Below are 12867 nucleotides of genomic sequence, written 5' to 3' on the forward strand. Positions count from 1 at the left end.
ATAAAGTCTATAAGCTTGGAGACATTATGAATTTACATGTATAGAATTATAATATGCATCAGGCCATATAAATGAGCATAGATATTTCCATCTCAGATTAAATACGGGTCATAAAACCAGACATACACCATCTTAAGAGACTTTGAATACACCACCACAGATATATGTGTGCCGTCTAAGATGGAACCTCAGAAGAGGATTGAGAATATATGTTGGATAAGAATAGGACTTTCTCCACGAATTCAAAGAGACCGTGAGCCAAAACATGGGTGATCAAATAGTGGCCAGGTACACGGATTGCATGATCAATGAATCCATCTATCCAACATCATAAGGAGAAAGCTATAAGCTGGTAAAGAGCAAAGAAAGAATTATAAAAGAATGAATGGTATCAACCATCATGGTCTTGGCAAAGATCATTGGATTAGAATTGTAGACGTCTAAAGTAAAGAAAGATTATAAAAGGCTAGCTAATCGAGATGCCAGACACTGACCCGAATAGAAAAGAATGACTAAGTCATAAACCAACTTAGCACCAAACAAAATATGATGTCCTTGAAAGAGACACAGTCAAGTTGCTATAGAGTCTATACAAGATAGACCAAGTGTTCCATAAGATAAGAAACCTCTGAAAGAAAATGGTGCATAGAATCCGAGGTTATAAGAGAAACCATACCAGACATTGAGAAAAGGCTGCACAGCTACACATCTAAGGTACCAAACCATGTGGCTTGGGACGCCAAGCTGCTAGGAAATAAAGGTCATGGATAATAAGATCTCGAAACTATTAGATCATGTCTGGAACATAATGGAACCACATGAAAGTGTCGACACACACACATAAAGATATATTTGTATAAAGATACATAAGAGAATAGCACTTGAACATAAAGATATAAACGAGGATCAAGAACCCACGAAAGAGTACTCATAAAGATCATAAAAGAATAGAGATTAAAGATAAATGTGGGGTTTTATACAATCTAAGGAGATGGGCGGATTGGCCATATACATACACGCCATCTGATAAACCAGTGAATAGATGAGTCTAGTGAGGTAAAGAAACCGTGAGAAAAGACACATGATCACGAGGCCTAAAGATGATTCATGTTTTCCTAATAACACAGCTGCATATATTATGAAAGGGAGTTCTATAAGAACGATCAAATTCGGTCCATATGAGGATTTATAAAGAAATTTGAAATCCTAATTTTTATACTAAACCTAAAGAGAGGTTAGTAGATTGATATAGATTATCTATTAATCTGTAACCCTAGCATGGATCGACTAGATCGTAGTATGGACTAGTAGAGAAGAAAGATCTGCCTAAAGGAAAGTGATCTAAATTGCCTCGGTTTGTTATCTCATATAACATGTCTCCGAATTGACCAAACCGACATCAGATCCATTGATTAGGATCCGGCATAGCCAAAATAGTTTGCTACTGCTGTTACTCCCACGAGGCATTGTCATGAGGATGAGAGGAGACGTTTTATACATCACTCTCGATCAGATACCAAAGTGTATGTTGTCCATCAGCTCGTGTAATCGAGATCCATGACCTAATAGATGTATCAACAAACTCGTATAGCCAGTGTGTGATATGATCCACAGCAACAGAGGTCATGGGACACCATCAAGAGATGGATAGAGGACTGCAATGTCCGAGACATATATACATATATATGGCATCACCGAATGCAAAAGAGAGATCGATGACCACATGTATAGACAATGTCTATAATTCAAAACATCGATCAGTATGGTCGATGGTAGTGAGAAGAAGAAACTCATACCATCCGTACTTTATCATCATCACGGATTATAATAGCCAAAGGGAGTATCCGTGAACTTATGAAGTTGAAGTCTATGACTCAACATGGATCAATTAAATTAAGAGTATGATGATAATAGAAAGATCAATGGACAAAGGCATTGGTACACGTTCGAGTGGTACACATCCGTGTAGTAAGACACCAGATCATAGTCTCATAACCTGAGATCATTAATTCATAGTATCATGCTTGGAATATTGTCCATGAGTATGCCTAGTTTGTCTGACCAAAGCATAAGACCAGTCGATGGTAGACGATCACGTCTAGACCATGGACACGTTTTGCAAAAGAATCCAGGCATACATGATTTGCAAAAGATTCGAGGACAATGTGGTTCACATTGATCAGCTCATCTATTTCAATAAGACACACGATGGCAAAGGACATGAGAAAGGACCTAAGAGGAAAAAGTGGTCTAATTACGGTACAGAAATAAAACTGGCCGATTCCCCACCTGCGTGTTCAGGACAGTTCACGCATCTGATGTGTAGACTAAAGAGGCAACGTGAAGCGTATTACGGATCCTGTATGGTTATGGCATCCAAGGGGGAGTGTTATAAATCAAGTGATGAATGTCCATAACCAGCCCGGTACATAAATCGGCCGAAACCCTAGAGAGAGACGGCCCAAACCCTAGAGAGAGACAGCGGCCGCGACCTGGAGAGAGAAAGGAAGTCGGCCATGACTTTCCATTATTCTAGTTTTCATATTCCTTGTTGGTTTATGATTTAGTAATTATCCTAAATCATGTTGGATTATGATTTGTACTATTTCTTTTTATTTGTATCTTGTAATCCTTATATAAAGGAACTCCCATTGATTATTAATAATACACTGACAAAATTCCCCATACTTTTACAACATGTTTAAGTTATTTAAACTTTTAATCCCAGTGTTCTTTATTTTCATAAACCTAGTGACTACTAGTAACATTTCCAAAAGCAGCTTCAAAACTTCAAATAGGTTAAACTTTTAAAATTAAATTTAAAGTTGTTCTTTTGGAGAGGAACATCTACAAACTTCAATTTTTTGAAATTTTACCAACTTTGAAAATGAAGTTGATTTAGGAAATGCTCTAAAAAGAAATTATGGCAGTAAAATTTCATGATTGAAGTATACATCTAGATAATCAAAGGTGTGATTGTTTTATTTTCTTTTGGAGTAACATGGAGTAATATATTGAGGTGAAAAAGCCATCAAAATATATTTATTGAAAAGAAGAAAAATAAAAAAGTAAAGGGAGAGTATCTTCTAACACAATTTAGAGTAAATATGAGTGTGTGTTTTAATCTATATGCACAATCTAGAACAACACTTAAAATAAAATGGAATGGGTAATATATCATGAATGTATTCCGTAGGTGATTCTAATTCTGATTCTACACGACTTTCTAACTCTACACGTAACCTAGACGATCACCTCGATTTAGTTAAGCTTGAAATCTCAAGTAGGAGGCAATCATATTGGCAGTTCACAAGTTGATTTATGCTAAGAGAGAAGAATAATGGTATTCGTCATATACTAAGGTGACTTGATTTATTTTTTACTTGCTTACGTCTAATATTAATTTACTATGTCTAATATTAATTTACTAAATTTATTTTGTCAGTTCAAGTTTAAGTTAAGCTAACACAGTTTCTTCCTCTTTTAACAGCGTGGAAATCTATTCAGTTTGTTAAGCGGAGATGGTAACTATAGAACATGCTACAAATGCTAGGAGTCTTGCTAGAGATTCCAACTGAGCATCTTAATAGAACAATTGGTGAGTTTCGTTTCTTTTTTAGCAAAATTCTCAGTAAAAATATAACGCCTCAATAAAAGCATTTTAGATTTGTAAAGAAGTGTTAGTGGGATATGAAATTGTACCGATTGTTAAAATTCTCAAATCCTATTGTTATTGGTTGGTGGATTCTAACATTATTACTAAATTCTAGTGTTACTGGTTTGATGATTGTTTAATGGCTTACAAAATCTCTTGTTATTCAAAAAGTTTGGTTTTTATTGATTATAAGTTTCCATCAAATCTAGTATTATTGGAAATTGAATTCTAGATAACTTAACTCATAAAACAAAACTTCAAAAATCTTTCATATTTCTTCTCGATTCTTAAAATCCTTGAACTCGAACATTTTCATAAATTTTTTAAATATGAAAAACTCTTTATACAAATTTAACAATTTTTTGCTTTTAAAATCAACCAACTCTATAAAAATTCTACTACCACTAATTCCCTCTAAATCGAAGAAATGATGATCAAATGTAATAAACCTTTTTTATCACAGTAATAAACCACATTTTATATTAGACAAAAAAAGAAAGAAATATATTGCATGAAAAAAAGTAGAACTGGAATCCATAAGACGTTGGGCTTGAAAGAGAATTGGGCCGAATGAAAGTGTACGGGGAGGAGACAGACAAGAAAACCCTAAGTAAGTGAGTATGCATATAAATAAAAATACTTTCCTTATTTCCTCACTTCTTTCATTGCCTGTCTTCAGAAACCCTTTTTAGCTTTCCGCCGCCTCCTGCGAGATCCCCATCAACTTCCGCAGTAAGCTCCTCCCAATCCATTTCGATTTCTAGATTTCTAATCTGTTACTTACTTACACTTTTGTGTTATTTTTTTCCAGAAAATGAAGGTTGTCGCCGCGTTCTTACTCGCCGTTCTGAGCGGAAAGGCTTGCCCAACCAGTGCGGATATCAAAGTTATCCTCAATTCAGGTTCGTTTTTACTTTGTCACATTTTGAATATAGTGAATATTGAATAGAGGTATTGAAGGCTCATGTAAAAGATTGTTTTTTCAAGTTGTTTACTTGTTAGTGATAGGCCAAATATACAGTTGTTGTTGTGGGAATCATTGATGTAGTAGTTAATCTGGGATGAAAGGAACAATTGATTAAATGCCTTTATTTTCAGAACATTTAATGAAACGTGACATTGGTCTATGCTTTCGTTGTTGCAGTTGGTTGTGAAACAGAGGATTCTCAGATTGAGCTTTTGTTGAAGGAAGTCAATGGGAAAGATGTGGCTGAGTTGATTGCTGTTGGAAGGGAGAAGTTAGCTTCAGTACCCAGCGGTGGTGGTGGTGTTGCCATGGCTTCTGCTCCATCTGCTGGTGGTGGTGGAGGTGCTGCCCCTGCTGAGGACAAGAAGGAAGAGAAGAAAGAGGAGAAGGAAGAATCCGATGATGTAAGCTTTACTTCCTTCAAGTCTTTGATCTTTAAACATAAATTTATTGCTGATTTTGTACTTTTTGTGTTAATTTGCAGGACATGGGTTTCAGCCTGTTCGAGTAGAGGCTCTGTCATCTGATTTTGCTATCATTTTGTAACCTCTTGAAACTTATATGCTGTTGTTTTCTAGTTTGTTCTCGGTCAGTATCTTTGACATTTCTGAAATTCTCGAGAGTTTTTTACACAAAACAAGATGTTATATTTGCATTTCTATTTCTCGCTTTGAATATCTGCCTTAACGTTAAATGCGTTTACGATAAAAATATAACTGATATAATCTGAAAATTGGAATTTAACTAATATTCTATGCACTGGATACTCGATTACTATTTTGCTCTCCTTGATCCACAATTTGTGTTACATTCTGCATCAGCTTTTTACACCTGATGATAATTCAAAGAACTTTAGAATGACTTCTTCAGTCTATGTGTAACTTTATCATCTTTAGTATTATTCTGGCCAGAGGAGAGCAGAAGTGACTAATGAACTTAAAGATTCCGAAGCTAAACGCCAGCAAACTTTAAAAGACTTAAAATCTCTTCTGAAAATTTGGTCAAAACCAAAAGAAAGAGTAGTAGGCAATTCCAAGGTTTCTCATACAAGAGGAATGAGTAAGCTACTCTCTACTTTATTATAGTAAAGCCACTCCAAAGTCCAGCATTCTACTACCTTTCTTCACTCTTGAACCTCTGGCTGCTGCTTCTTTCCGCCTGATTTCATGTACCAACCAATGGCACCGACGACAGCCACCACACCCGCCACTACCGCATAGTTCCTGTCCTTGTCTTCTGACACTTTAGGTCCCGTGGATTCAGCTGATGATGTTCCTCCACCACCACTAGCCTTGGCTGAACCTGCTGCTTGTTCTCCCGGACCCTAGTAAGTTCATCACAAGTTTACTGTAAATTCTCTCTTTATCCAAATGAGCGACTTGTAGTTTCAACTACAAAAGTTAAAAGGAATCAGTACCTGCCTAGCTATCTTCTCAAGCTTCTCCTTCTCCATTTTCTGGAATAACAAAGTATAGCTAGTTAACAAATTAATTCCCACCGAAACACCATATGGTAATATAACCAAGCTAAAGAGGAACATCAAATGACTCGTGAACAGAAAGAAAGAGAAAGTATCCAACATGTTTATAGTTTAAGATTGATACTAAATAACAAAAAAAGATTTAAACTCCTGCAATTACAAACGGGATACTTACCTTAAAGCAAAACCAAATATTATCTAACAGTTCACAATACATAAAAAATAATCATTTACAGATTGATCAATAAGCACCATAAAAGGAAAGTAGATAGAACTTTTTTTTTTTTGAGGCTTGTAAGTCTAATAGTTAACAGCATAGATGAATAGAATCAAGAAGGGATCATCCTCACCATCATCATAAAGGGAAATTAGTTAGAACTTTTGTCTAAAACTTTTCTCAGATAGAATCACAAACGGAAAGATAAAAAGATTTCATCATCATCATCAGAAAGGAAAGTAGAAAGAAAATCACGCTTTGATGATTCTATAATTCCAATAGTTAACAAGAAGCTATACGCTACAACGTTTTCATCATCATCACCAAAGGGAAAGTAGATGCACATATAGCTACTGAGGATTCTAAGCCACTAGGGAGTGTAAAGAGAGACAACATGTTTACCTTGATGAAAACATTCTCAGCAGCCTTTTCCTCTTCGCTAAGAACTTTGCCATTAGAGAACCTGCGAGACACAAATCTGATAGCGCTTCTTGTTGCCATGATAATGAACAAAGAAGTATCCTGTGAATAAAAAAAAAAAGGATTATAAGGTAAAAACATCTCATCAATTATTTTCGTCATTGTCATCACTCACTATTTGTTTACATCACTCAAGATACTGAATCAACAAGTAGTTACTAATATACATTCTGGAGAAGAAAACACAGACACGGCTCTGAATCTGAATCTCTGATACTTAATGGATCATCCACAGAATACGAAACAACACCTATATATATCAAATGGAAGCAGATAAGCGAAACCTAATCGTGATCCGGAAACGAAATCGAAATCTCTAAGAAAACGTTGGTCATCGATGACAATGACAAGATCGACAGAGATGAAATCAAGTTGTAAGCTAATCGAAAACGAGAATATAGGAATCGTAAACGTAGACGATGATCGTAAGGGAAGAGAACCTCGTTTGAAGAGCGTCGGGATGCAGATGATAACCGCTTACGGTAAAATGACACTGAAGAAATGAAGAAGAGGTGGAAGTAGGGAGGAGGGATCTAGGAGTTAAATGGGCTGTAACGTCTCGTTTATTGGGCTCAAAAGTACTTGTTACTAATGGGCTTTAGAATTCGAATACAAAGGACCTGTTATTGACTAAACCAACCAAAATTGGCATATTTACACATTTTATATTCGATTAATTAGCTGGGATAAAATATATTTTAAATGAAATATAAAAATATGTTATTGAATATAAAAAAAATCGGAAAATTATGTTCACGTAACATTTAAATGAAAGGAAAATTTGGATTTAAAATCTGTTTTAACATATTTTAGAACAATATGTTCCATCTATCAGAGTATAAGATATTTGCCATTTGGTGAATTCATTCTAATATGTCACTTCTGGAATGACCGTCTCGTTTGTTAATTATTTTTATTAAAAGGAAAAATATATTTTTGAATCTCTCGGAATTCAGTTAGGTGTATTGAACTTAGGATTTTAAAGGGTTTTTAGGATTTGTTTAAAACTCCATGTTATTCAACTGTTGATTTTAAAAACAAAATCCAAATCATGTGTTATTGAACATAGAACTTATCTGAAATCATCTCAAATCACTTGTAATCTCATGTTATTCAACTAATAATTTATAAAAGTGAAATCAAATTCAGTGTTATTCAAAGCTAAGTAATATTCTGGAAGAAAAAATTGTGAATGGGATTTTAGAATACTTTATATCCATTTTAGTTATAAATTGTCGGTATAGAAAACTCACATTTGCATATGTTATTTGAAGAGACTTCATAAGAAACAATCGGGAAACAAAATTGCAGAACTGTTTCAGATCCATTTATTCTTATGCTGAAATCTGAATAAAATTACTCTTCTCTGTATAATCAGTCATTCTCAATTATTTTCTCTCTAGATATTTTTCTTATGAATCAGTGGCTTGCCTAAACTCTATCGCTGGTGAGCCATGAATCATGATTAATTGACACGGAGAATCTGGAACTGGGTTTTTGTTCATCGTGGGAGCATTCAGAAAATAAACTTGCAGTGATTCAAAGGTTAACGTTCGTCAATATTTGGTTTTAATGATGATGAACTCTATATTCGCATAACAGAGGCAAAAATATTGGGGATTCCACTGTCTTGCAAACTTTGAGAAGTTTGGACCGTCTTGTTGCCACACCAGGCTGTGTCATTATTCTGGTGTGAATTGTTGATCTATTAGAAATCATGTTTATGGTTTTGGATGAACTGCAGCCACCAGATTCGAAAAGAATATGATCCATCTGCTGCTGATTCGGGTGCCATGATTCTTTGATCGACATTCCAAAACTCCGTCTCCTTAAATCTATCTAATACCTCCTGCAGAGATTGAAGGAGAAAGATGAGGCCTTTGCCATTCAAAATTACCTTAAGAGAAGCTAGAGGGGTCACATGTTCTTAGGAGAAGCTGTGGGATGTTAAAATAAAGAAACTGATATCGGTCTGCAAGTCATTTATCTGCAACAATGGCACTAAAAATCTGAGACACTACCGAAGAATGTAGTGTTCTTCTTCCTCAAACAGAGAACTAGAAAGAAAAATCCATTAACCTAACATATCCAATTCCACAATAAGCTATGTGTAATTTGTACCTCAAGTTTGGCTCCAGCTGAAAATGTTTAGTCATCTCTACAATGTGATCACTCACACAGAGAAGCCATTCCATTTCTATTTATTCTCTGTAGGCAGAGGTTCTAACCTCCATAGTTGCCCGTATAAGGTAGCTTTTTCAAGTAAACGCAAGCTTGTGACTGCAGTTTTGCACTACTTGTAACTGCAGAGGCACTAATATGGCTGCAGTTTTACATAGTAGCTTCGAAGTTCTATGAGTTTTGTTTTGTGGCTGTTGCGGGTTACTTAAAACATGTTTTCATTTCAACAATCACCTAGAGAACTCTGAAATTTTTAGAAAACATCTTACCAAATCACCTGCAGATTTGATTTTAATTTTTAGACTTTACATGAAATCACTCAAATAACTTTAAAGCTCACATAAATCCTACCAAAATTAAAACACTCTAAAACTCTTTAAAATCATCAGTCCAATACACCCCCCTTAAGATTGTAACTCTTATTAGTTTATTACCCCCCTATGCACTTGCTTTTTAAACCAAACAAATATATATACGCACTTGCTTGAAAGATGATTTAACTTATTTTATGACGTTGAATGATTAAATTTCTTTAAATCATTCTATTCGTGTTGATTGACAAAGAGAACAAGAAAAATCTCTTATACTATATTTGCGAAATGATTTTGCCACATGTCCTTTGTACTAGTGCTGGGTTCGCGGGTCAACCCGCCCCGACCCGTCCCGCCCCGCCCCGGGTCGAATCATTTTTTCGATTCAAAAACTCGACCCGCATAACCCGCAAACAAAAACTTTTAAATCCGCACTCGCCCCGCCAAAATCCGCGGGTAACCCGCCAAAATCCGCGGGTAATATTAATTATATTAAAAATAGTTATTTTAATTAAAAATGATTATTTTCTAATTATATAATAATTATTTTAATTAAAAATAATTATTTTTTATTTATATAATAGTTATTTTTAAAAAATACTATTAAAAAAATATATTTATAATTAAAATTATACAAATATTTATTGTTTTTTATATATTTTACAAAAAATGTTTTTTTTTTCAATTTTTTTTTTTTTTTTTAATTTCGGCCCATATGATACCGAGCCCATGACCCCTTCTAAATACGTCGATGCGCATGCTCTTATAAATCTATCGCTTCGTTGAACTTTAACTAGCGTAACATTATAAAACCTGTATAAGAAGAGGTTGATTAAAGAACGTCCACACATATAATACTCATACAATATGAAAGTATAAATAGTAATACGATTGGAATCCAATCACAATAGTTGACGATTTTAGAATAAGCTAAGTTATGATTTATGCTCATACAGACTTGCAAAAACAATTCTAAGCTACAGTTTTCTTCAAGTATGATTACAAGATAAATTTAAAGCTAAGAATATAGAAATACTAAATACTCAATTGGATAACTTTATGCTGCGAAGCGAACTAAGTTTCATAAAACCTGCAACATTTCTATAAGATTAATGTTCTGTTTGTTCCATTTTACTGAGATTTCTAAACCTCATGCAATTGCATCAACGTGGCATAGTCTGTTCCTTTTGAACTTTTACAAATTTATTTAATATATTTAATTAAAATAAATAGATAGAAAAATCTATCTAAGATTATAATTTCAAATATATACATGCATATTCTTAAATATATTTTTATGTTAATTAAATCAAATTTATATTAAAATATTGATATGAAAAAGAAAATTTAAAATATTAATAAAATTTTATTTTAAAATATAATTTATATTTATCTGTTAAAAAATATTTTAAATTTTTTTATTGCACATGGTGCAAGAAGACACCTGGTCTAATTACATATGAGAAGATAAAGAAATAAAGAATTCATTTACATAATTGAATAAGAAATAAATTTTAAATAAGCCAAACAGATTTACACACATGACTTGAACATACCGTTACATGTACGAAGCTAGTTATATGTCCATACAAATAACAAATTAACAACTCCCAATGGTTGGTCACATAGAGATCTAGTTGTGACCTAGGTTTCGGGACCTCGAGGTCCGCGAATTCTTTGACCTCCACGCGGTGACTTGCTGGGCTTCACACTACGTTTGATCTCGTTTATAACCTTTTGATCCCAAACCCCATTTCCTATTTCTTTTCCAAAGAAAACAAAATCAAACTTAGAATACTAATTTGGACAATTCTCTCGGTATTCCATTTTTAAGTTTTTGTCACAAAAATAGTTCTAAAAACAAAAGAAAATGATCAAAATAGAATCTTTTTATTTTGAAAGTTTAATATTTATTTTTTATTTTTTTTTAAATTTGAAATTCTATCTCCTAAACCTACCCCTTAACTCTAAACCGTAAGTCTAGATTAGTTAATTCTAGCGTAAAAATACATTTTTACTCTTTAATAAAACTTATTCTAGTCATTTTCTTCATTGATTACTATTTTTGTGACAAAAACTTAAAAATGACTATCATATAGAATTTATCTACTAATTTCTATGGAAAACAAAAGAAACAGAAAATCGTATAGCGGGACGAAAGAAAAAGTACTTTATCATGATTAGAAACTTACTTGTATTGAGAGATATTGTAATTGAATGGTAATCGAGCCGAGACTGTGTTTGATGATGCCAAGAACAACAGAAACATCAAAGTTACTAAACGAGCCACGTACATATTTTTTTGCTTGGTGTATTTTGCTGGTCTATATCCTTTTAAGTTATACAAATTGTGTAAGCTCTAAAGTCGTATATTTATATGTAGAGAACATGAAATAAGCTGTTACGAGGTTACTTCGTTAATTTTGAGTTTAGACTAAGACTAAGGAGACAATATTGATTTTGACTTAGTAAATTCATTATATCAGTTGATTTATATACTTGTTTGTAGAATATGTTATTTTGAGTCTTGAATTACTTGTATGAGTCTGAAATTGGTCCATTTTCGTATTTTTATCCTCTAGAATATATACGTCGTGTGGCGAACAAGTGGAAGTAGAAAAAGACCATGACCACCAAAAAAAATTTTACGAGAGGAAAATAAAACATGCTTCTGTTGTTATCCTCATAACGACAGACGTCGTCATGTTATGGTCCAAAACGTTAGTAGTTTGCACCTAAGTTTTATTTTTATTTAAACTAATAAAGTTTTCACAAATATCAGTTTCATATTGGATGCTTTGCTTTGGCTAAGGATTATCAAACACAACACTGCGCCGAGTACAATATGATTCTCCAGAGCCAAGTAAAATTTTCCGTCTTTTTGAAGGTGGGATACGTAAACCTGTAAATTAATCATATCTAAATCAAGATCATCTCATTTAACAAAAGAAATCCATTAGATCCGCCTATACAACGTACGATCTCCATAAAACAAAAGAGAAACAACACATTAGGCATTGGCTTTGACCTACGATCTCCAAGAAGTGAAGGAGAAACGGGACATTAACCTCAACTTACATCTCTAGGAAAAAAAAAGAGACACGATAGATCCGATCGCATATCTCCAAAGAAATAGGGAATAGATTGCATATAGATAGAGAAACACCCATTAAGTAAAGATAATTCGAAAGAAATACTGGAGATCGTCAAAATAATTCACTAAGAATTGTTTTAGATTTATTCAGTATCATCGTCTAGATGATATGGACTTTCTCCTTGTAATCGCTGAATTGCAACTTTATCTACAGTATGCATATCTTTCAACTCCTCATCTTAAATATGTTTAATACTACATGCATACCTTCTATGTTTAATACTTAGATGAAATCCATATCAACAAATATGTATATATATGTCTGATCATATTTTGGCGACTAATAAATATAAATTGTCACGCTACTAGTGGGTATATATGTGAATAAAACAAAATGTGATGATATGAAAAGATATGTTTTAATCGGAAGGAATACTGAATTCGGATCAGACAGTGTGATAGTCAATCCACTCTATAATACT

General features: G+C 33.6%; 2 protein-coding genes across 2 annotated transcripts; one reads left to right on the forward strand and one right to left on the reverse strand.

Annotated features, from left to right (window-relative positions):
* Nucleotides 1-4309: 4309 nt before the first annotated feature.
* Nucleotides 4310-5309, forward strand: LOC106336956 (60S acidic ribosomal protein P2-2-like). Its single transcript, XM_013775953.1, has 4 exons — nt 4310-4387; nt 4467-4557; nt 4800-5026; nt 5107-5309. Exons 2-4 carry the CDS (start codon nt 4470-4472, stop codon nt 5131-5133), a joined length of 342 nt encoding a protein of 113 aa, XP_013631407.1. The 5' UTR covers nt 4310-4387; nt 4467-4469; the 3' UTR covers nt 5134-5309.
* Nucleotides 5310-5565: 256 nt separating this feature from the next.
* On the reverse strand, nt 5566-7309 carry LOC106336957 (uncharacterized protein At2g27730, mitochondrial). Its single transcript, XM_013775954.1, has 4 exons — nt 7240-7309; nt 6722-6841; nt 6040-6078; nt 5566-5946 (listed from the first exon to the last, which is right to left on the reverse strand). The coding sequence occupies exons 2-4, from the start codon at nt 6818-6820 to the stop codon at nt 5746-5748; spliced, it is 339 nt and encodes a 112-aa protein (XP_013631408.1). The 5' UTR covers nt 6821-6841; nt 7240-7309; the 3' UTR covers nt 5566-5745.
* Between the last annotated feature and the right edge of the window lie 5558 nt (nt 7310-12867).

Source organism: Brassica oleracea, chromosome C4 (assembly GCF_000695525.1).
Source record: "Brassica oleracea var. oleracea cultivar TO1000 chromosome C4, BOL, whole genome shotgun sequence".
Lineage (NCBI taxonomy): Eukaryota > Viridiplantae > Streptophyta > Magnoliopsida > Brassicales > Brassicaceae > Brassica > Brassica oleracea.

Coding starts and splice junctions, on each gene's coding strand:
- LOC106336956 (XM_013775953.1), top strand. CDS start 4,470: ATGAAGGTTGTCGCCGCGTTCTTACTCGCCGTTCTGAGCGGAAAGGCT. Junction 4,558..4,799: donor CAAAGTTATCCTCAATTCAG/GTTCGTTTTTAC, acceptor TCGTTGTTGCAG/TTGGTTGTGAAACAGAGGAT. Junction 5,027..5,106: donor AGAAGGAAGAATCCGATGAT/GTAAGCTTTACT, acceptor GTTAATTTGCAG/GACATGGGTTTCAGCCTGTT.
- LOC106336957 (XM_013775954.1), bottom strand. CDS start 6,820: ATGGCAACAAGAAGCGCTATCAGATTTGTGTCTCGCAGGTTCTCTAAT. Junction 6,079..6,721: donor CTGAGAATGTTTTCATCAAG/GTAAACATGTTG, acceptor TTGTTATTCCAG/AAAATGGAGAAGGAGAAGCT. Junction 5,947..6,039: donor TTGAGAAGATAGCTAGGCAG/GTACTGATTCCT, acceptor TGAACTTACTAG/GGTCCGGGAGAACAAGCAGC.